This window comes from Oryza sativa, chromosome 2, assembly GCF_034140825.1.
Source record: "Oryza sativa Japonica Group chromosome 2, ASM3414082v1".
NCBI classification, from domain to species: Eukaryota; Viridiplantae; Streptophyta; class Magnoliopsida; order Poales; family Poaceae; genus Oryza; species Oryza sativa.
In genome coordinates this window covers 31,009,865-31,033,082 of record NC_089036.1, presented here as the reverse complement: position 1 = coordinate 31,033,082, position 23,218 = coordinate 31,009,865, and the positions used below count along the sequence as shown (strand labels likewise).

At 44.1% G+C, this 23,218-nt stretch overlaps 4 protein-coding genes across 7 annotated transcripts; 1 reads left to right on the top strand and 3 right to left on the bottom strand.

The window, feature by feature from the left end:
- Positions 1 to 1,886: 1,886 nt before the first annotated feature.
- LOC4330631 (ADP-ribosylation factor-like protein 8c) lies at positions 1,887 to 4,789 on the top strand. The gene is made up of 6 exons (XM_015767327.3): positions 1,887 to 2,044; positions 3,110 to 3,191; positions 3,280 to 3,312; positions 3,408 to 3,529; positions 4,183 to 4,344; positions 4,441 to 4,789. The coding sequence occupies exons 1-6, from the start codon at positions 2,007 to 2,009 to the stop codon at positions 4,556 to 4,558; spliced, it is 555 nt and encodes a 184-aa protein (XP_015622813.1). The 5' UTR covers positions 1,887 to 2,006; the 3' UTR covers positions 4,559 to 4,789.
- A 2,885-nt stretch (positions 4,790 to 7,674) lies between these two features.
- Positions 7,675 to 10,103, bottom strand: LOC4330630 (protein TIFY 8-like). 4 transcript variants are annotated; one of them, XM_015767322.3, is made up of 6 exons: positions 9,383 to 9,565; positions 9,062 to 9,207; positions 8,837 to 8,924; positions 8,465 to 8,729; positions 8,319 to 8,382; positions 7,675 to 8,213 (listed from the first exon to the last, which is right to left on the bottom strand). In XM_015767322.3, exons 1-6 carry the CDS (start codon positions 9,521 to 9,523, stop codon positions 8,030 to 8,032), a joined length of 888 nt encoding a protein of 295 aa, XP_015622808.1. In that variant the 5' UTR covers positions 9,524 to 9,565; the 3' UTR covers positions 7,675 to 8,029. The 4 variants fall into 4 exon arrangements, with proteins under 4 accessions (XP_015622808.1, XP_025878667.1, NP_001404047.1 ...); XM_026022882.2 differs by having other exon boundaries at positions 8,319 to 8,379; NM_001417118.1 differs by having other exon boundaries at positions 7,677 to 8,213; positions 8,319 to 8,379; positions 8,465 to 8,746; positions 9,383 to 10,103.
- A 1,417-nt stretch (positions 10,104 to 11,520) lies between these two features.
- LOC4330629 (uncharacterized protein At1g66480) lies at positions 11,521 to 13,685 on the bottom strand. The gene is made up of 2 exons (XM_015768648.3): positions 12,853 to 13,685; positions 11,521 to 11,791 (listed from the first exon to the last, which is right to left on the bottom strand). Exons 1-2 carry the CDS (start codon positions 13,546 to 13,548, stop codon positions 11,747 to 11,749), a joined length of 741 nt encoding a protein of 246 aa, XP_015624134.1. The 5' UTR covers positions 13,549 to 13,685; the 3' UTR covers positions 11,521 to 11,746.
- A 2,111-nt stretch (positions 13,686 to 15,796) lies between these two features.
- LOC4330628 (U-box domain-containing protein 11) lies at positions 15,797 to 20,405 on the bottom strand. Its single transcript, XM_015767772.3, has 4 exons — positions 19,705 to 20,405; positions 17,754 to 17,870; positions 17,228 to 17,680; positions 15,797 to 17,117 (listed from the first exon to the last, which is right to left on the bottom strand). Exons 1-4 carry the CDS (start codon positions 19,987 to 19,989, stop codon positions 16,059 to 16,061), a joined length of 1,914 nt encoding a protein of 637 aa, XP_015623258.1. The 5' UTR covers positions 19,990 to 20,405; the 3' UTR covers positions 15,797 to 16,058.
- Positions 20,406 to 23,218: the final 2,813 nt, after the last annotated feature.

The window sequence follows — 23,218 nt, the reverse complement described above, 5'->3', positions numbered from 1 at the left end:
CGATCGTGCCACTGCCCCCACGTAATAAGCTTTTTACTCTACTACCGTTGCTCTCTCTCTCTCTCTCTCTCTCTCTCTCTCTCTCTCTCTCTCTCTCAGGTCGTCTGATGAACAAACAGTCGTGGTCAGTGCGAGGGAATAAAGAAGCTTTGGGGGGGCTTTGAGTGAAGATAGAATACTACTACAGGTTTTTTAGTGGAAGCGTGCGCTGTTGCGGTTGGCTGCCCGCGGCCGGCCATCCCTGCCTGCCCCCAACCAAAGCAGCCGCCGTCTTCCGTGGGGCGGTGGCACGGCCGGCCGCCGCGCCTTAATTCGCCATGCACACGCATGCTAATCCGCACACACACCAAATCCTTACCAATTTGCAGAATTTTCTCTGTACAACACGCACTACAGTCTACAGTACTAGTTACGGGTAAAAGATGAACAGTATAGACTATAGTACTACAGTCTACACTACAGACGAACATGTTTATGTGCTTGTTGTTGTTGAGTAGTTTTCGTCGAGATGAATATAATCCACGTCAGTTGAAGGCCTGATCAGGCCTAGCTAGCTAACCGTGATCAATAAGGAAGCCATATAAGTTACTATTTCCTGGCTATAGCTACTGTTGTCGACGGACGTGACGGGCCAATACATAAGCGACTCTGCAAAAGTGATCGAGTTTGGTACCCGAATTATCAACATCAAAAGCGGGAGAGCCGTCGGTCTGTCGCTCGCGCGCGGCCGCGTGGAGTACGTCTTGCGGCCGCGGTGACGACGACGTTGACACGAGAATATATATGATCGAGATCGACCGCCATCGCGCGATCCACCAATCCACCATAGATCGCCTTGCAAGTTAAGGGCGTCGAGCCGTCGAGGCGTCATCATGTGGTGCGTGCATGGCCCTGCGCCTTCTTTTTTTCTCCTTTTTTTGGAGCGCACACAATTACACCGAGCCTTTTTATCCTTCGTGCGCATCGCGGTCACGCGCGCGCTCGGTGGCACAACGGCGCGCGGCGAGCCGGCGAGTAGGCCCGGGCTCCGGCAGCGACAAGATCACAAAACACTGTAGAAAGGCTGCAGGCTCTCGATCGATATGATCGATCGACGGGAAGAAGAAATGATAGTGGAGGAAAAGGTGGCCATCAACCAACCGATCCAGATATGCATGCAAGGAGAAAGCCATGCCGGAAGATAATTAATACTCGACTTGAAAGTTGAAACGGGAAGGTTTCATAGCGGTTGATCGATGAGTACGCGAGATTTGAGTTCAAAAACCGGGATTTGAAACTTTGCCCCGTACAATAATCTCGTCGCAAGCAGTTAAAACGGCAAACGGATTTGTAAACCGATTCGGCCCAGAAACGCACTCGAGAGAGATCGGGCCGCGTTGCCAAGGCGGCATAGACTGGGCCAGAATCTCGCGGCCCACTCGAGAGAGCTCGGCTAGTTTTGGATTACTCGGAGGAGTCGCGGACGCGATCCGTTTCGCCCGTGACGCGGGGGCGACTCGTGCCGTGCCGTCGTGCCGTTGTCTTGTCTCCCCCTCTGCCCACCTGCGGCTGCGTCGCGTCGCGCAGCTCAGCATCGGCTCGGCCTATCGTCTTCGGCTGCGTTCGTTTGGACGTTTTCCCACCGCGCTACAGTAACACGGAAAACGGAACGGTTCATTAACACATGATTAATTAAGTATTAGTTAAATTTTTTTTCAAAAATGGATTAATTTGATTTTTTTAAGCAACTTTTGTATAGAAACTTTTTGAAAAAAAGTACACCGTGTAGTAGTTTGAAAAGCGTGCGCGGGGCAAAACACTGTAGCGCCCACTGAAAGTGCTGTGCCGAACACAGCCTTCGTCTCGTCGTCCTCCATATCATTCTCAATTCCTTCCTTCTTCGACCCGTCCTCCTCTTCTCTCTCCCTCCTCTTCCCCCCAAATCGCGGATTCCCTCGACGAGAGAGATCCGGGCGCGGCTGGCGGCGACGGTCACCACCACCACCACCCCGACGGCGGCGAACGGCATGGGGCTCTGGGACTCGCTCCTCAACTGGCTCCGAAGGTCTCCCCCCGCCTCGCTCTCTCCCTTCTTCTTTTTTCCGCTTCGTGCATCTCAGTTCAGTCCCTTCTGTGGGGACGAGATCGTCCATGTGTTTCGGGTTGAGCGGGAGGTAGGGTTTGGTAGGGATTGGTTTGGATCGGGCTCCCCTGTGCGGCGGCGGGATGATGGGGCGGGGCTGTGGAGTGGAGTGGTTTGTGTGGCATGTGCGGTTAGATCCAGGATTGGTAAAGCTTGTCAAAATCGGATCGTTGTTAGGTCGGTAGATTTGAATGTGGTTAGTATCTATGAAGCTTGGGATTACATTAGTATAGCCCGTGGAACCAAATCTTCTACTCTCTTTAAGGATGGTTCTTCCAGGAAACTCTGTAATTCTTTTGCATCCTTACCCTGACCTAGCTTCCTTTACACGTGAACAAATGTCTGAGAGAAATTTAGGTTTGTTGAAAGTCTATCTTTTTAACTTTGTATTTTTGCTGTTATCCAGGACTCCCAACAGTTTTACCATGTCCAGTAACATTGAGTAATTTAGGGTGAATTGGGATCTTTTGTTAATATTTTGTTCTAATTTCCTATATAATCTTTTCTGCTGCTCTCGAAGGGGTTTGTTGAACTCTTTTCGGTAAATTAGCTTTCAGCAATCCACCTAAGCCGCTTCACTTTAGCTTCCCATTGAATTTTGCCACATAGATACGTATGCCCCATGTGAACTCGGACACACCTGGCAGCTATGATAAAGGAGGAGACCTAGACATAGATCCTGGCTGGCACGAAGCACTTAGTGGATCTAATGGAGTTAACCTAAGTGAAACATGTTCCCCCTTATTGCATTTGCATCCAAATCTGTGTTATTTTTCTTACCTTTCAACCTTTTCTCCTCCAATTGACCTCACAACTGTTCTCCTGCCTTTCAAATTACAGAGGAAAACTACTAGGTGCTGCCATAATACCAACTTAACTTCCTAGTAAAATATTAGAACATACGCCAATATTAAGTACTATGCAACATGTTTCCTTATAAACATGTCTAGTGAAAGGTTTACTCATGACAATTATGTCCTCCACCAGCTTGTTTTTCAAGCAGGAGATGGAGCTCTCCCTGGTTGGCCTGCAGAATGCTGGGAAAACATCACTAGTTAATGCTGTTGCTGTATGTATCATCTAACGGAATCTTTATTTATCTTACCATTTTAATGTTATGCCTGGTGGTTTTAATTCGTTGCTGGCATGCTTCTCAGACAGGTGGCTACAGCGAAGACATGATTCCAACTGTATGTACATATCACTGCTTCTTAAGTCTTAATTTGTAGAGGTAGTATTGCTATCTAATTGACCTGACTTATACTTGTCCATATTCTGAAACCAGGTAGGATTTAATATGCGAAAAGTCACAAAGGGGAATGTTACGATTAAACTTTGGGATCTTGGAGGGCAACGGAGATTCCGGACCATGTGGGAGCGCTATTGCCGTGGAGTTTCTGCAATCCTGTAATTTCCTGCACACTTAAGCTATCTGTTATGCACTGTATTTAATTCTCAGGATGATTAAATTGGGGGAAGACACAATACATAACCTTTATGACAACAGTGGTAGTAAATGGTATGCATGTAGCTCGGAGCCTAGGATATACCTGTGTATGTATAATACTGGCTCAATGGCTTTATATTTGCGATTTTGGTACCACACATCTCTTCATCTCACCCAAAATCGGGAAAAAAAAATGAAGAAAGGTTCTATATTGGTGGTATTGAAGTGGTAAAAAAATAAATTGAGTTTTACCAAAAAAAAAAAAAGAAATTGAATGGAGTTCTATTTTGGTGGTATTAGAGTGTACCTTAAGATTTTTGTTGGTATAAAATTGAACGTGTGATCTTTGATGGCATGGAATTAGTTTCTCCTTATATTTCATACTTCTTGGTACCTACCAAGAACAACAAAATGACTGTTCGGAATAGGTAGACGTTTCAAACACAATAACCTTGTTACTATTTATTTCTGTGTTTGGTGAGTTATATGTATTGATGCATGGCCAATTGACTATACTAGCTGCATGATGCTTGTTTCTTGCTTCTGTGTTCTATCCAGCCTAACTACCTAATGGTGGAATTGTTAAGAATAATTAACTGACATTCAATTGCAGATATGTGGTGGATGCTGCTGACCGGGATAGCATTCCGATAGCTAAAAGTGAATTGCATGACCTGCTGACAAAACAATCTTTAGCTGGGATTCCTTTACTAGTCCTTGGCAACAAAATTGACAAGTCAGAAGCTGTTTCAAAGCAAGCGTTGGTTGATCAACTGTGAGTTTACTACCTTTTCTGTGTGAGCTTGTCATCCTTGAGTGGCTAATTACTGAATGATGTTTCAACTGAAGTGGTCTTTCTCATGTATTTCAGAGGCCTGGAATTGATAAAGGACCGGGAAGTTTGCTGCTACATGATCTCTTGCAAGGACTCTGTAAACATAGATGTTGTCATTGATTGGCTTATCAAGCACTCCAGAACAGCAAAGTAGGGTTGTGTATGTCTATCACTTGATGCGTGCTGATATGAATTCAGTTTGTTTATCTCCAGTTTTATGGTCCAAAAGTTAAAAAGTGACTACCTTGTAATCTATGGTTTCTCGTTGGTGTCACTGTCCTACAGTATGGTGTCAAATACTTGAGCATCAAATCCTGTATTTCATGTAAATTCCTTGAATATTTTATTATTCTTTATTATGGACGTGCTGTATCGTTGTTTTTAATCATTTCTAATCGCTATATATGGCCAGGTGCTTAGAAGAGTAAAAATACATCTCCCGAGCGAAGTGCTGTTTTTAAACTGGCAATTCCAACAAAAGGAAATGCATAATGAAATCCTTTTGAAGTAACCTGAAGCATCGGACCATCAGTTTTATAGCAGGTAACATCGTATTTTCTACAGCGCAGTCAAATCCAATACCTAATAGAACCAAGAAGGATTGTTTTTTTCAATATTTTTCAATAAAATGCCGTGTTTACATATGCTCATTGGGGCGGTAGGGCAAACTAAAAAAGAAAGTTACATAGCCATATGGAGTCTCAAATAAAGTGGTTACTTTTAGCGGTGAAAACGGATCGGATAATATCCGATCCGCTCCGAATCCGTCCGAAACGAGGATATGGTATGGGCTTTTAGAAATCCGGTGGATACGGATGTGGATGCGGATAGTATGAGGTGGATGCGGATGCGGATATGGTATCTCTTAAATCCGGCGGATGCGGATTATCTGACATTTTTGTCGGATTATCCGATAAGCCGTTTGCTAGATAATCCGAAATTATCAACATATATAACCACTCTATCTATTGCATATAACATAAATTGGTACATCCAATACCCTAATTCATTAATTAACAAAGATTTTTTTAGTATCTAAGGCTTTTATCGTCTCATGTCACACTCACGTAGCTATATTTTTTATATTATGGACAACATGTATTCATGTTGTTTAGCACTTAATCATATACTCCCTCCGTCCCATAAAAATTGAATTTCTAGGGAATTAAGGACATATTAGGAGGATAGACAAATGACTACAATAACCCTATTTAATGAACACAGTACATGCACACATTTCATATATAAACTTGATTAAAAGGAATGCCAAGACAATGAGTTAGAGATGGGATGGAAGGAAAGAAGATTACAAGGAAATGTAATCAGTTTACTGGGTCCCACATTAATAGAAATACAATTTTTATGGGACAAATGATCAAAGATAGAAATTCAATTTTTATGGGACGGAGGTATTACGATGGATCATTTATTGATTATTGTATTATTATTCCTTGGTTGCTAATTTGATGTTGTGTTGATTGCATATACACATAACATCCGATAAATTTAATCCGTTTCCGAACCGATTCCGCACCATTTCCGACATCCGAAACAATCCGCTTCGCATTTGCATCCGCATATGTACACTATCCGCACCCGTTCCGAATCCGCTCAAAAAATATGGTTTAGGATATGGTATGACCACTATCCGTCCGAATCCGCTCCGTTTTCACCCCTAGTTACTTTTGTAAACATGAGTCCAGACAAAAAAGATGATCACAGGAGCCAATGGTCTTCGATTACACTCCGATATTCGGTATGATGATCTCCAGCTATCGAAGGCCTTGACATCTTCCATCATGAATCTTCCAATCGTCGAATGGGCTACTGTCTCGAGTGTCCTCCTTTGTTCACAGAAGGGCTACAACCATCAAATATTTTGGCGTCCTCTACCCTAAGCTCTTGAATAAGCTCGTTGTTATCAGATAGTCGAACGGTGTAACACATGGTATCATAGTCCATCGTAGAATTGTAGAAATGCTTGCATAGTAGCATATTACGTTCCCTTTTTGGAAGGAAAAATAAAAGACAGACCCGTTGATGAAAAAAAAAGATGGCATCATGGAAAATATTATCATTAAGCAGATATTGCACAGCCAGTCAGCCAGGATGAACATAGGTTCGAATCCCTACTCTCCTAAGTAAAAACAAATGTTCTTCTAGCCTATGTACTCTTTTTTGGTCACTTACCAACAAAACCACCAGGTTTTAAATCATAATGCAACTGTTGGAAAGAAGCTGTTTTCTTTGGCGAGAAATGTAAAAAGGTTTCATGAGTAAATATCATCATTGAACCTCAAAACTTGGTTAAATTACAATGATGGGATCGAATTCCATTAAAAAAAAAAATACAGCGATCGGCCCAATCCTTGCAACCATATGAAGGTTCCGTTTTAGGAGCTGGAGATCCTAAGAAACAACTGATGATAATTTAGAAAAGTTATGCTGCTACTGTTTCATTTTATAGATTGTAGCTACCGAGTCTTCAAATCCAAGTGAGAGTCTAAATTGTTTGGTAGCTGAAATTATAGAAGTAGCTGTAGCTTCGAGAAGCTCTCTCCCAACAAGGTGTTAGGAAACGATAGGCAAACAAACGATAAAAAATAATAGATCAATCACAGAAGACATAGGATTGCTTTGGTTTGTGGCCTAAATAGGCCTTACCAAATTTTGTCAATGCCAAATTTTGGTAAGTTTTGGCACGACTAATTTTGGTAAGGCAAAGTTATATTTGGATTGAAGCCAAAATAGCCTAAGTTCACTATTGAAATGACCTATTTTCTTAGGCATGCTAAAATTTGGCTTCAAACCAAATAGGTACTAAACACTATTAAAATTGTCAAATATTGTTAAGCCTAATTTAGGCCTCAAACCAAACCAGCCCATAATATTTAATGTGGAAAACCCTCCCAAAGCAGGAGAGAAAAGACAACGGGCGCCAGCCAACAAAATATATTCACTATTTCGGGGGTGAGGTTACAACACCGCACGGCGATTTACAAGAGGTATATATATATGGTGGAACCTAAAAGGGATGACGATTTATACCGCGGGGGCTCCTCCGCTTAGCTCCGGCCTAAGCCTCCCGGCGACGGGCCTCCGCTTCACTACGGTAGAAGCTGGCTTTTATTAAGTGCAAATGAATTTGGATCACAACTCAACATAAGGTGCCCACTTCCCAACTCTTCATTTCTTACATCCGCAGGAAATATTTCATAGTGGCCCTCAATATTGTATCCCTGCACCAAAATGATTGTTTACACAGGAAAGTTAAACAAAATAGTATTTTATTTCAGCTATCCTCAGTTACAAAAAGGACCGTGCAATCTGATCAATGTAATCAGAGGCAACAATCCGAACGAATCCGAAAACCTTTTCTCCCGTCAATGAGAAGAAGAAAAGGGTGACGATGCCTCGGTTTCATATGAAACTGCGAGTGAACATCACTACTGCACTTAAAAAACCTCATCAGAAATTCAGAATTAAAATAAGAAAAAAAAAGGCTCTTGCTACCAAATGCACCACTAGGTTTCTACTTAGTTCATCACTCCACCTACTGAGTCCAAAACTTGTGCTTGATTAGCAAGAGGTTCCCGTGCCGCAAACTGAATCCAAAACTTCGCGGCTAGATCTTCAACTCGGTATCTAGTGCCTCCTCGTCATGATTTCCGTTAATATTCTTCAGGTTCGTGAAAGCACTATGCCGTTCCGTGTTGCCGAGTGGGGTTTTATTTCGTGGGAAAGCCGTAGGAAAAATGTCCTTTTCATCAGGAGATTTCTCACGGCGAGTGTAAGCTGCACTCGCCAACCTGAAGTCAGAAACAAATGAAAGAACCAAAATTTATGATAAATAAATAAATATGAACAGTTAAACAGATTGAAATGGCATAAATTGGTGCAAGTTTTTTGCCTACCTCTGCTTGCGGCTCTCCAGGAAGCTAACAAGAGACGCATTCTTCACCAGCAATGAGACATCTGCTGCAGGAGAACATCAGTACATCACGACATAAATTACATCATTTTCGAGACGGTTATCAACACAATCAGGATGGAAAATAACCTCTTGGCACGATCTGGATTTGCCGCGAGCATGGATTCGTCTCCTTGATGGTGGCGTACCCGTCCTCTGGGCTCCGATGCTGTCGCTGTGAACAAGCATCGGCTTTGTTCTCGTGGATGAACAAACCATCAGCATCTCTCTCAGGAGCCTGATAACAGAATATCCTCTTCTTTTTGTTTGGATATGCAGGCTGCTGCTGCTGGGGAACATGCTGGTGTCCTGCGTCTGGAGACTTCTTTGCAGCGAAGAATATAACCTCCTCAGCCTGCACGCATAGCGAATCTCCACGTCCCCAGTGTTGTATGGCCAAGTCATAATCAAAGCTTGACTGGGAGATCAAGAAGAGAGAGGAGGGATTAAAGCAAGGCACACCTTCTCCCTTGGGACGTTGTCGAACTTCACCATAGACCCGGAGTAGAAAATCGTCAGCTGTTCAGTCGTTCCAGGCACGGCCATGGTCCTGCTTCAGATCATCAGATGCATCCCATCCGTCAAAAGCTAGCAGAGTAGCAGACGAAATTCGTTCTTGTTTTTGTTTCAGAGAGAAAACATAAGAATCATTCTTGGCCAACCAAGAAGTGGCCATGTAACGGATACCTTGGACTAGTAGCCAGAGAAGTGACATCGTGAGCTCCTCCGGGAACTTGTAACGTCAGGCTTGCGACGGCGGCCGGCGGCGGCATGCGTCCGTCCACGACAACGCTGGCGCTTTGGTGCGGTAGCGCACGCGCGGCGGCGTGCACCTGGGGGGGCCGGGTGGCAAGCTTACCCAACGTGAGAGAGAGCCCTTTCAAACTCCCCCTGCTTTACTACATTAGGCAAACCCTTTTTTTGCCTAGTTTTTTTTTCCACAAAGAGAAACGTGAGAGATCCCTGAAACACCCCAGAAGAGCTTGAGAGGCTCCTCTGGACACGAACCTGGCTCTTCTGATGATCCCGTGCGGCGGCCGGCGGCGAGAGGACTTCCATCAAGTCCATGTTAGTGTCACGGGCCGACGGCATCGCTTGGTTTCCTCTTCTCTCGCGGCGCGGGTGCGTGCCGTGTGCTCCGGGGCGCATCGATCGTTCGAACGAAACGCGCGCGCGCGCGGGGGGTGTGCTTGCGCTCGCCGCTGCCGCGCGCGCCTAATTATATAAGTGAAGAGACGCCCCCACCCCGCGCGCCGCGAGCCTCGCGCACCGACGGGGACGGGAAACCACACGAGGCGGGGAAGGCAGAGGAACACCGATCGTGACGCGCCTGCGCACGGTAAGGCCGGTGAATTTTCTGCGGCCCGGGCGTGAACGCAGCGCAGCTGTCGCGCGAGCCCCAAAATTGGGGGATCGAAGCGGAGACGGTGTCTAGCACGAGTGCACGACATCATCAGCTGATCAGGTGGAGCATGCGCTGCGCGACGAACACCGTGGCGCCGCTCGAACGAATCGACACGCGTGGGTTTCTCGGTGAGGCCTATTGCGCGAGATGGAAAAGGAACGTGGCTTTAGTGAGCCTGGAGTAGGGGCGAGGCCCATCAACTGTTTGGGTTACTTTTGGGCTTGTCCTGAAGAATTTAAGCCGAGTGTCCCTTTTAGGCCCGGTTTGTTCTACTACTGCATATAAACAGATATACTATTATTAGTACCTTTCTTATTGGGACAATCTCGTTTCTGCCCCCACTTTAATGTCTAATATTGATTTTACCCCTACTTTTTAGGGTTTTCGTTTTTACCCTCACTTTTTAAACTGAAAGCTTGTTTTGCTCCTACTTTGGATGGTGAAGTTAACGGTGTTAATTAGTTGACAAAATAACATTTATACCCTCTCATGTATGTTCATTAATTGTGTTTTTGTCCCCATTTTATGCATGTAGCTTTAGAACTTTATTTTTGTGAGTATATTTAAAATTAAATGAAGCACATTGACTAATATCTAAAGGAACAGATAATTACATTTTACAAAATGTTGTAAAAAATTTGTTTAAGTTCAATCAAAATGTTGAAATTTTGTTAAAATTCCATCAAATTCGTCTAAATTGTTATATTAGTCAATGTGCGTCATCTAATTTTAAATATACTCCCAAAAATAAAGTTCTAAAGCTACATGTATAAAATGGGGACAAAACATAATTAATGTACATACATGAGAGGGTATAAATGTCATTTTATCAATTACTTAACACCGTTAACTTCACCATCCAAAGTAGGGGCAAAACAAACATTCAGTTCAAAAAAGTGAGGGTAAAAACGAAAACCCTAAAAATTAGGGGTAAAATCAATATTAGACATCAAAATAGGGGTAGAAACGAAATTGCCCCCTTTCTTATTGGGACTTAAGAAAGCAGAAGACTAGAAGGCAACCAATTCAGAGTGTTACGAACAATACTAGAAGGCAGACAAATTTGAATTTTAAAAGTTGGTTTTAGAATTGATTTGGGGATATTTGTGTGGTTTTATATTTCTCACCCTTGCCTTTTTCTACCTTAAAGCTATTTTTCGTTGCTTAGCTAAAATAAAAGAAGAGACCTACCAATCTACAATGCTTGAGGTCGGAAAAAAGAATATATCCCAGTAGTACACGCATGTTCTTCTGGCGACTTTCGCACACTGTTATATTATTAATTTGAAGGTTGCTGATGATTAATTTGTAGAAATGCCAATATCCTTATCCGAATCTAGATTAGTTGAGATTTAAAAAAAGGTCATAATTCAAGGATGTATGATTTTGTAAATGTACTTGCATGTGCTGAGGAATGCAGTCGCGATAATCGTCGGCAGTTCAACTCACTGATCAATTATGCACTAATAATCCCCCCTTCTATAATCACAAGTAAATGATTGAATCGAATGAGATGATGCGGTGAATTGGAAATTGCAGATCTGCATCTCTAATTCATGCACAAATTAGTACTCTATAATCTATATACGTAGATGTTCATGTGCGCCTCCTCTAGCTGAAGCTGCCTAGCAGCAACAGGAGTTGACCAGACCACTGCTTGGATTGCACAAAGCACAACATGGTGGTGGGCTAATAATAATAAGCCACCAAACTGAAGCTAATTAAAAAAACACACATAGAGTAGAGAAGCCAAAAACACGCTAATTAGATGTCAAACCAAGATGAATTGGAAGCCCATCGGCGGCTTCTCATCTTCAAACTATAGTTTTTGGTTACTCAGAAGAGCATAGCTCAGACAGAACACAGAAGATAGGTTTATAATTTCATATCTTCTGGTCTGCTTGACAGTCACCAAACATGCTTTGTGACAGTACAATGTTAACCCATTTCAGTTTCAGAAATACAAATCACGCTATCAGCTCATCCGGCAGCGCCACGAACCTTGCTTTTTTCTGAAATATCAAAATGGATACCAAATAAGTGATCAGAAAATGTGAACAACGAAAATAAATACAGATCTCCTAAAAAAGAGAACATCTTGATCTGTGGATAATAAAGCATGTACTATCAACAAAAGGTAGAGTAGAAAATTGTGTTTGATGACCAGTGGAAAAATAATGTTATTGTAAATCAGTCAGCACTATCTCACTATTCCTACAAGCATTATTGACAGCATTGTTTTTCTAATGAATACTATAGGTTTAGCAACTTCATCACACATGCAAAACCAAATAATTTGTGCTCGTGTGAATCGCTAAGGTTATTTAGGATCTTTAACGAGGAAAATTCCACATGCTGCCAACTAAGTTCCAGATATCTCAGAGCACAAACTTGCAAGAAAACTCCACTTCTATGATCACCCTAATTTCTCTCAAGTTCGGTCAGAAAAATATTTCTCTCAAATGTGAAAGACGAGAAGGCGAGGAAACATTCCACCGATCTGTGTGTCTAGCGCACTTGTGCTGGTTGTTTCCCGCAATGAGCGGAGAACCTCGGTTTGGCTCCCCACTTTTTCTGCAGAATCAAACTGTTAGTGCTCCACTGAAACAAGCTTCTGGTTCTCTGCAACGACAAGAAAACTGCCTCTCGGCTTGTTTCCTCCTGCTGCTAATGACGCGGCATCTAACATGCTGCCATGTAACCTTGTCGATTGGTATGCTAGTGGCCATTTGTAGCTTTGTGCTATAGAAAATGCGTGAGCAAAGTGAAGCCAAAGTCAAGAATTGTACAATTATTTTTTGTTTTGCAGTTTGAATTCCGCATTGCTTGTACAAGCTAACTTGCTAACGTGGTTTAGCAAGAAATTTGTCACCTTGTTCGGTTATTTGTGATTTTTAAAATGCGTAGACTGTAGTGTAGAGCATTGCACCTAACAAGTTGGTGATGGAATCACAAATCCTATTGGTTTCGCAAAATGTGGAAATCTCAGTGTGCACATGGGAAGAAACAGTAATTGATGAGTAGATGTAAATTATGTAGTGCAAATGGAGAGAAGGACGCAGTAATTCGTCACCTCCTTGGTGCGAGGCAGCGTCGGCCACCTCTGCGGCGTCTTGGCCGCTCCGGGCGCCGGCGGTGGCACCATGAACCCGGCTCCCCACTCCGGCGTCGCCGCGAACCGCGGGCTCCGCAAGATCCCGGGCGGCCTCTCCGGGGTCACGCTGGCGCTCTTGGCGCCCGCGGCGGCGCAGAGCTCCATGATCTTGGCGGCCGCCTCGGACGCGTCCTTGCTCTCCCCCATCAGCTTCTCCACCTGCGCCCTCGGGAGCCGCATCTTGAGTCGCACGGGGGTGGCGGCGCCGGAGCAGGCGCTGCCGGGGAGCGGGGAGGTCGGGGCGGAGGCGGATGCCTGGGCGGCGGGGAAGGAGGAGAGGTCGGAGGTGGAGCGGCGGGCGAGCATGAGCGACTCGAGGCGCTCCCGGGCGCCGACGCGGAGGTTCCCCGACCAGGCGCGTCGCGGCGGCCCCGCGGCGGGGCGTCGCGGGAGCGCGACGAGGAAGTAGAGCCTCCCGCGTCGGAGCGGCGCGTCGGGCGCGAGCGGCCGCGCCCGCGCGCCGAGGAGCTTCACCTCCTCCGACTCCAGCAGCTGGAACCCCGGGTGGTCGCGCAGCACGTCCGCCGCCACCGCCGGCGGCTTCACCCGGAACGACGTCCCGTCCAGCTGCATCACCTTGGCTCCCTTCCTCTTGCCCCCAATGCTGTTCCCCATTGCTCCCGTCTCTCCTCCCCCTCCTCCTCCTCCTCCCTTCTTGTGGTCTCTCGGTGGTGGTGCGGATGCGGATGCGGCTGCGTGTTCGTGAGAGCTTTGTCGTGAGCTGCTGCTGCTGCGAGCTTAGCTGCGGTGTCATGTGCAAGGGGGAGGAGAGGGAAATTTTAAAGCGGAGGAGTCAAAGGAGTAGTATAGTATTGGGCTCGAGGACGAGGAGATGCCGAGGTGGTGGTGGCTTCTCTCTCGTGTGTCTGCGCTTTTGCCCGCGTGATTACGGGTAAAAAGTCACCGATTAGCACAAGAAACCTCGGAAAAAACACACAAATACTATTACTCGGTGCAAATTGCAGTTTTTACCGGAGACAAATTTCTCCCATTTCAACGCTCACAATGCCACGATGGTATGGGAGGCTCGGTGACAAAGTGAAGTGCTAAGTAGTAGTAGAAGTGAGCATGTGAAACAGGGAGGAAGGAGGAATCTATAGCAGGGGAATATTGGCTCTGGTCAGGCAGAATGGCCAAGCAATGTGGTTACAAGATTGTAACTTTTTCCAGGGATTTTCAGAAGATCGTGCTGGGGGGCCACTGCCTGAGTATGAACTGTAAAGAGGGCCTCAGGTCACGTAACATGTTTTTGCTTTAGATCGTTGCGTTAATGTTAGCGTTCAGCTGCCCTTCTAGTTGGTAGATCTCAGGTTGTTGGTCTTCAGGATAAAGGCTATCAGGGAATTCAAGACGACTTGTTTCGCTGCGAAGAAGATACATACACATTGTTTGGTTAACACGTTTTTTAAACCTTCTATTTCTATATATAATAAGTTGCTTTAAAATATTCATTTCTCAAGTTCATAATAATTAAAATTTAATTAATTATATGCTATTTGTTTCTCTTTCTTCAGTAAAAACAAACACCACCTATAACTCAGCCAGTCATTGGTTTCATGTGTCAGCGTCACCTTACAAAATTTGTAAAATGCTTCTTTCAAGTAGCCGTTTAGTTTCGATATCGTTAAGATTATGGCTGTGCATTTTCGTTAGTACTCCCGTTGTAGTAGTATTGAGAGGAATAGTTTCATGTGTCACCTGACAAGATATGATAGTGGCCAATTGGTACATATGATGATGATTGATGAACCTTTCTTTCTCATCAATAAAGAAGAACGGTACGGTGATCTTGGATAAGACCAGCTTAGCAGGTCAATTATCTACCTTCTTTGGTGCTCCTAAAAAGCCTTCTTGTGTCGGTACCGAAGCAATCCTGAGATTTTCCACTATCAAATTGCTTCTCTATTTGTCCACTGTCTTTTGTTTCGAAGTTGGAACGTACTTTTGTTCCACTAGTGATTCAGATTTTTCTTGGAATCTTTTTAACATAATGTGTTTAATTCATCATCGACTTCTCTTCCGGATACATCAAATGCATTAAAAATTTCAAATACTCCCTCCGTCCCAAAATATAAAAACTTAGGATCGGATGGGATATTTCCTAGTTGTCTATCGTAAATGTCACATCCGATTCTAGATTCTTATATTTTAGGATGGGGGAGTGGCTATATATTTTTTTTCATCACTTTCTTTGCGTGGTATATCAGGGGCCGTATTTGCTGTCAAAATATGTCCTCATGTAATCATGTAAACTGTGAGAACTGACATACTCACTCCGTAAAAAAAAACCAATCTGTAAAAAAAAACCAATCTAGATGGGGATGAGACATCACCTAAGACAACGAATCTGGACATCTAGATTTGTTGTCTTAGAGGTAGTGTTCCATCCCTACTTAGGTTGGCTTTTTTTTTGGCGGAGGGAGCAGTCTCTTCGTTTTAAAATATAATAATTACGAGAAGTATTTCCTGCCGTGTGACAACATCGATGAAAATTAAATGTCACTCAGAAAACGGCATCGGTCCATTTCATCATGATTCATTCTTGAATTAGTGACTAAAGATACTATTAACAAGTAATGATGCTTTCCCCCAAAGATTTGACGATCCTGAAATCAAAAAATAAGTAAGCTTAAAGCCATCATTACCGTGTGGCTATTCATAGTTTTAGACCAGATCACCTGGTTAATCATGTCGAGATGAGTATATTGGAGCTCTGAAGGACTGAAGGTTACAAAGATGAAAGCACCATATAGCTCTCCAAATCTCCAAAAAGAGCACCCCAGCCATGGAATGGTGAAAGTATTTAGTAAATGTCAAGCTGATATCTTGAAGACAAAGAAGTCATTATTAGATGCTTTGATGGTGACCGTAATAATTTTGCATTTTTGATCTTCAAAGAAACTTCATGCCCATGAGCAACAATACACAAGTCTGTAACACCAACCCTTTTTTATGTAGCAATCAATGAACGCACACTTGAGGTTGAGGGTAAGCCGGTAACTGAAATAACCCATTACCGGCCCACCAAATTCACACTCTATAAGAGATGAGGTTACAGCTTTTCGTATGTATACGTACATGTAGAACACGCACACACGCAAAATGGTATGCGATGGACAGTGGAATTAGAGCACCTGCAACTTACTGAGATGCTCCAGGAGAGAGGTTGCCTTGCGCTTGGCTCTGTCTGTGCCGGTCTTGGACAGCTCAGTTAGTGGTATTTGAGCACCCAACCTCCCTATACAAGCGAGGTTCTCAGCATCCTTCTTGCAAAGGGCAAGCAAGATGGCTGCAGCATTCTCCTTGTTACGGGCCTGACTTGACCTCAACAAGTCTATCAAAAAGGGTATAGCATGAGCCTTCGCTATGGCAATTTTACACTCATGGTGGCTCACAAGAACTGACAAGATTGTTAGTGCTTCGTCAATAGCTCCATTTCTGGATGAATCCTGCAGCATCTGAATCAGTGGTGCGAGGATTCCTGCTCGAACTGCACGGACCTTGTTTGCTTGGTATATGCATAAGTTGAACAGTGCTGTTGCTGCATCTTTTCTACCCCTTGGACTGCCACTCTGCAGCAACTCAACTAATGCTTCAATTGCCCCTGGAGTGCTTCCAATAGTTATCTTGTTATCATCAATAAGTGACAAGCTGAAAATAGCTGCAGCTGCATTTTCTCTTGCCTCCATGCCCCCCTTCCTCAACACCTGTATGATTGGGACAATGGCACCCGCAACTACTATCAGTTCCTTGTTCTGATCATATATGGAGAGATTCAGAAGAGCTGTAACTGCATGTTCTTGGGTTTTCAGGTCTTTGGAGGACAAAAGTTTCACTAGAGCGGATATTGCACCAGATTCCGCTAGAAGTATACGATTGTCAGTGCTTTTCTTGGCCAAAGATCTTATTTCGGCAGCAGCCGATTTCCGTTCATCTAATGAGCTACTAGAGAGATTACGAACTAATGTTTCAATAGCTACTCTCTCCCCACCAACCTCAAGATATGCACCATCGTTCTTAGATCTGGTAGGTGGTTCGATCCCTTTTTCCTCACACCACTGCAATATCAAACTTCGCAGAACATAATTTGGGGTCAGAGTAATGTTTTGTAGCTTCAGTTGAGTTTTAGGACAGGTCCGGTTTCCACAGTCTATCCACCTTTGGATGAAGGCACGCTCGTAGGTCTGCAAAATTTGTGACTACATTGTCAGTGGATGACAGAATATACCTTGACTGTATAACGTAGGTTATATTGTGCAGGAAAATTAAAAACAATGATGGTTTGAAACATTACCTGTCCTGTGGAAACAATGACAGGATCTCTCATCAGCTCAAGAGATATTGGGCATCGAAAATCTTCAGGAATAGCCACGGCGTCAGACTTCTTATGTGTCTCAGGAGATGCTTTTGTTTCATCACTTGATTGGCTAACACTGACAGGTTTTTTAGAATCTGTAACTCTCATGTTTTCAAGTCCTTCAATTAGCTGAGAAGTTATTCTCTCTGCGTCAGACTTGGGCACCCCACTTATTTCTGAAACTAGCATAATGATATTTTGCAACTCCAGATGACCGTTGCATAAGTTTTCCATCTGTGGTGTGTCTGGCTGGCCATGTGATTGCTCAGACTGCGATCCAACAGTACTAACATGAAGAGCTAAGATATCATGGAATTTTGAAAAAATGTTTACATCAATGTCTCCTTTCTTCTCCATTTCTCTTCGAAGCTGAGCTCGCACTAAATCAACCTACAGATCCATAAAGGTTAAGTAAAATGAACTAACTGGGGAACCATATTTTAGAGAATCTGATTAGCTATACCTCTTCTTGAACTTCATCTGATATTTGAAAACAGCTCTGTGGAAGTCTTGCTAGAACTGTTTGCAACTGCCAAGTCACAAACTTGAACTGAACAGCAACATTGTTGCAGACGGCATCCTTAACAAAGGGAACAATGAAGAAAGCATAAGAATTAACTATCGTACAAATGCGGGTTAAAAAGCAAATGGAACAAGACATGACACAAGTCAAATGTCAACCCATACAGAATTCAAGCAAATGCATTTGATGGTCAAGTTTACTGAGGAGCACAATCATGAAAGATGCAACACGAAAAGCAAAAGGTGAAGATGTGAACAGATTCAACTGGCCTACATATATCAAAAGAAATAAGCCACCACAAACCACATCCAAATTGCCAGGATGCAGGAATAGAAGTTATGGGGAAAATTTGGTCTGGTGACATCGAAATATAATGAACTAAATTTTATACCACTCAACAACTGAAAAAACATGGGTACACTTCAATACCAGTATACCGCACAATGATTACATTTTTCCAGTTATATACCATTTCGGTCATCTCCGATACCAGCCCAATCAACCGTTACCAATGATAATGTGCCCTTGTTCCTATCACACACCTCCTCAAAATATTCATCATTTCTACTCAAGTATTTGAAATGCAGGAGGGCCATCACTGCCCCCTAGCATCTCGTGTGTCCCAACTATCAATTGCTGTTTGCTGAGCTGCTCCTTTTATCCGTTTCTCACCTCACGCATCCACATCTGCTCATACCAGCATTTGCTTGTGGTATGGCCAGTACATTTTCACTCACCTCTATTTTCACTCTACAGTATAATTAAGTTCTAAGAAATAAGAAAGATAAAGAAACAGAAGTTGCTTTTGCGTCATTTAGAGATGATTAGTGTGGCCCATGTAACAGCAACTAAGCCATTATCTTAGAGTGGAGGACAATTCGACAGGTAACAAAAGCTAAAACATAACTAATATTTGCCATCCCCTAAGGAAAGAATCTTGTCTAGAATGCTTAGAAGACTAGGTTTGAGCCTGAGCCCTGAAGTAAGATTAACCCAGAGAACCTCCTGACTTTTTAACAAGAAAAAAGAATGTAGGGACAAATGAGTAATTACATCTTGGTATTGAACGAACTCTAAAACCCAACGAAAAGCTCGAGCACGCTGTACGTAATAAACCTAAAACCAACTATAAGAGAGGGGGTTTCCAGTAGTAAAATTGTCTCGGTTATCTCTTACACAGCACAACCAAACAGACAGATTTGCCAATGTTGTTTTAAGTATCATAAGTATGATACCGATGGCAATCACAAACAACTTGATGCATTGCAGCATCAGCTTGTTATGTAGTATATATCGATATCAAAATGATGTATTCAGCATTATTTAAGCAACGCAATATATTTCAACGAGTGGACTTATAATGAGCACTCAAATGACAAAGGCGATGATCAATCAAAACCAAAATATTTCAAATGGGCATCTGATCACGAAAGATGCCAGTGGCATTTCAGCCTGTCAATGCAACAAGCAGGCATGGTAGGAAACAAGGCGGAATGCTAAGATGTTTGGTACCTTTGCTATTCTTGTTGCAAGCAAGTTGTGATTCTTTAGAACAAGTTTGATTTGTAAATACGTCGATATGGGCAAACCTAATTAGCTCTGCCCTCTGCATCTAGGGCACAAAATATACTAGAATGGAGGGGAGTAACAGTGTAGCACAACCGAGCCACCGAACAATATAAACCATGCGCAGGAGACATTGAGGTAGCGTGAATCCTAAATGCTACACAGTACTAGGCCAGTCAACAACAGAAGCGAAGCACATGGACAGGACACCCGAAGCATGCGCACCAAGTGTTCGACGAAATCACGCAAGGGGGAATCGCACCAACTACCGAGCAATGCAGCTTGCGCCGACAGTAGGACGCACCCAAATGGTCTCCGCCCTCACCTGATCCGACGCCCTCGACGGTCGCGCCGGCGCGCGCCCGAGCTCGACGAACCTCCTGGCGGCCTGCAGCGCCCTGACCAGATCCCCCAACCACGAATCCGCCGCGTCCGCGTCCCCACCCCCGGCCCCCGCCTCGGCGACCTCCGCGACGAGGTGCGACAGCAGCGAGACCTTCCGAGCGAGGCGGAGGCAGTCCGCGCGCAGCGGCTCGGCGGCCGCAGCCAAATCGGCGGCGCCCACCGCCGCGATCTCCCGCACGATCTCCGCCGCGGCCTCCGCCGCCATCGCGGGCGGGCCCGCTCCCTCCCGCCTCAGCAGGCGCAGCGCGCGCGGCGCGGCCGTGTGGGTCAGGAGGACTCTGCCGCGTGGAGGGGGAGGAGGAGGGGAGGTGCCATCGCCAATGTCAACGTCCCGTCGTAATGTAGTGCAGTGGCAGCAGCGCAGCGTAGTGCGAGGGAGCTCAGGTGGAGGAGTAAAGAAATGCGGGGAGGGAAGGGTCCCCTGCTGCCGCTGGGCTCCAGCTCCAGCTCGGCGAGGTGGGTTGCAGCCGTGCGGGGAGGGGGGGACGACGCGGCGGGGATCGAGGTGGGGTGAGCTGGGCGTGGGGTGTCCGCGACTTCACTGGTTGCCGTTCGCGTGAGTGATTCCCGGGCGAGGAAGAGGGCGGAGTTAAACAAATGCGGGGAAATCAGTGTCCATCTAGCTGGAGCCTGAACTGCCAGCTTCCCTATCAGATTTGAGCCCGGGGGCCGGGGGTGGTGGGGTGAACAGCCGATCCGTGGATCTGGTGTGGACGGGCACGCTGGCGCAGCTGGGGATGTTCCGTGTACACAACATTTTTTATGACCAACATAAACTGTATGGTTATAGATTTTCTCCATTTTTTTCCTTTTCTATCGAACCTAAACTACTACTCCATATACATAACTTTGTTTAAGCACTTAAAGTCAGGTCAATGTGATATATCCTCCAAAATTGTATGATTATATCACCCGGCTTTTTACATGCATTATACATGACACAAAACCTATATATAGGCCTCATTGAAAAAAAAAGTTATGAAGAAATTTTATAGCATTCTATATCTATATGAATGAAACAAAGAATTGAAGAGGTTTCCAAATCTTATTAAACTATTAAGAATGGGTCAATGCATGTCGAGAAAATTAGAAAAACTTCCATCTCTTAAAAAATTCTTTTTGTCTTTCTCTCTTATTTAAGTCCTACATTTTCTCCACAACCTATTCAAATAGTCATTCCTATATTTTCTTCTTCTTGGTTTTGCAATCTTTTATTTTGTACTTACTTGTATTATTGTTAAAATCATATGTTTTTCATATTTCTCCGTCTTTTAATCATGTGTTTCAATGGGGACTGTAATAAGCGATTGCATGCCGTTATTTCTGTTAAGTTAGTTATCGCTACTGTACACCAATAAACCATAATGTTTCATGAGTAAAATCAATTAGAATAAATTAGTCAACAAAATATGCGTTGCGCGGACAGTTTATAACATGTGGTCATTTTCAAAATTAGTATAACATATTAGATCAAAATAAGAGTCTACATCAACTACAACTTACTACTTCATTTGTTTCGTATTATAAGACTTTCTAGCATTGCTTATATTTATATAGATCTTAATGAATCTAGACATATATGTGTATAGATTCATTAATTTCTATATGAATATGGGCAGTGCTAGAAAGTCTTATAATATGAAACGGAGGGAGTAATTGTTTAGCTTCATGTCTAGAAATTTAATTAACAGATTACTTAATTAAGGGTCCAAGATAGATATAAATTAATACTGTTTTTGGGAAAACTAAAAAATTAAAGAATTCGTGGGATTTTCAATTACATGTGTTTAGCTAACATGGACTTCCAATACAATCTACCATATATCATAATACGACATGTCTATGTCACACCTCAATCCGGCACCGCCGTACAATGGCACCTAACAGGAGCGTATCATAGGAAAAACGGCGCGAACCGCTTCCTACAAAACCGCGATCACAGTATCAGTCCCAGGACATAGTGCTGGTACCCACGGTGACAAATATGAATCATTGCAATCCTTAAAATAAATAAAGGACTTATTTACCTTAACTTAGGTTGCAGCTCAGAACAGCCCGAGAATGCAACCGACGACGCGGACGAGGAAAACACCAACAACAACAGCAGCAGCAGAACTAACGGACTAACACCCAACACCACAGGCGACGGCTGGGAACTAGGACAAAACCCTACTCTTCACTTCACTTCATCTTCTCTTCGAGGCGGAGGAACTATATATATTTATATAGAGCAAGGGTGAGTACTTTTCGTACTCAGCAAGTCACGGGAATTTAGGTGTTTAATGCAAGCTTGGAAGAGAGGTAAGGTTGTTTTGCAAATCCTTTGTTTTGAAATCACTAAGTGATTTATTTCTTTTTAAGTTTGGGTCGAAAAGGAGACTTGCGTCTCGATTCGACTTAAGAGATGCTTTTCAACAACTCAATTGGTAATGTACCGACCTCCCGGGTCAGTTCATTACTTCTCGGCTCCCAGAGCCATTTCACTTGATTAAGCGGCTCCCAGAGGAGCCTTTTTCATTTTTGCGGACTCCTAGAGTCCAGCTGCCCAGCAGCAAAGCAATCCGCTTCCACTCGAGAAGCCTAGTCTATGATGCCTGCAGACATCCCGAATCACACAGATTCGTTTTTGACCACTCAGGTCATCCATCTGCCACATAGGCTGATTCTGGTTACGATTCCCAATCCACAACAACTTTTCACAAAGCACAGGCAAACAAATCTACGCAACGGGAACCACCTCATATCCGCCCATGACCGTGGGCACGGCTGTTCGAACAGTTAGTTAACCTCTGCAGAGGGGTACACTTTACCCACAAGACACGAACTTACTCCAGACACTGACCGGTGTCAGAGGTTCGCGACAAAGCCTTTCCCAAGCCGACCCAGGGTTACCTCATGCCACATAGAAGGATCAAATCCTCACGTAAGTATAGGCCATTTTAGGCATTCACAAATCAATTCCAACCACCTTGATCGGTAAGTGAGCAAGCTTCTCGTCCTTGCCTTACCAGGAACCCGGTTTGTCCGACCCCGCCCCGGCGTTCTCAACTATTGGCATGCGAGGTTTCCCTGAACCGACTAGTTACTTAACCAGGGTGTCCCATTCCAACTTGTGGTTGCACTTTGATTATGCTCGATGAGTTTCCCACAGGAATCGGTCCTTATATGCGAATACGGGACAACGCCACATAGGCACGGCTCCCGCATCGCGAGTTTTCGCAATTCATTTTATTTTCAAACACACCGACACCTCATGTCGGGTTTTCGAGGCTTCATAAACCCATTTCCCAAGTTTTCAACAATCAACGGTGTATGTGGGATATTTGGTATGCGTGCTTAGAGAGCACGGATACTGAAGTACCACAAGGGTGGAGCGACAAGGAATCAGGGTAGTACAACCTGCAGGAATTAGTGAGACTACTGGGTAGGTCCGT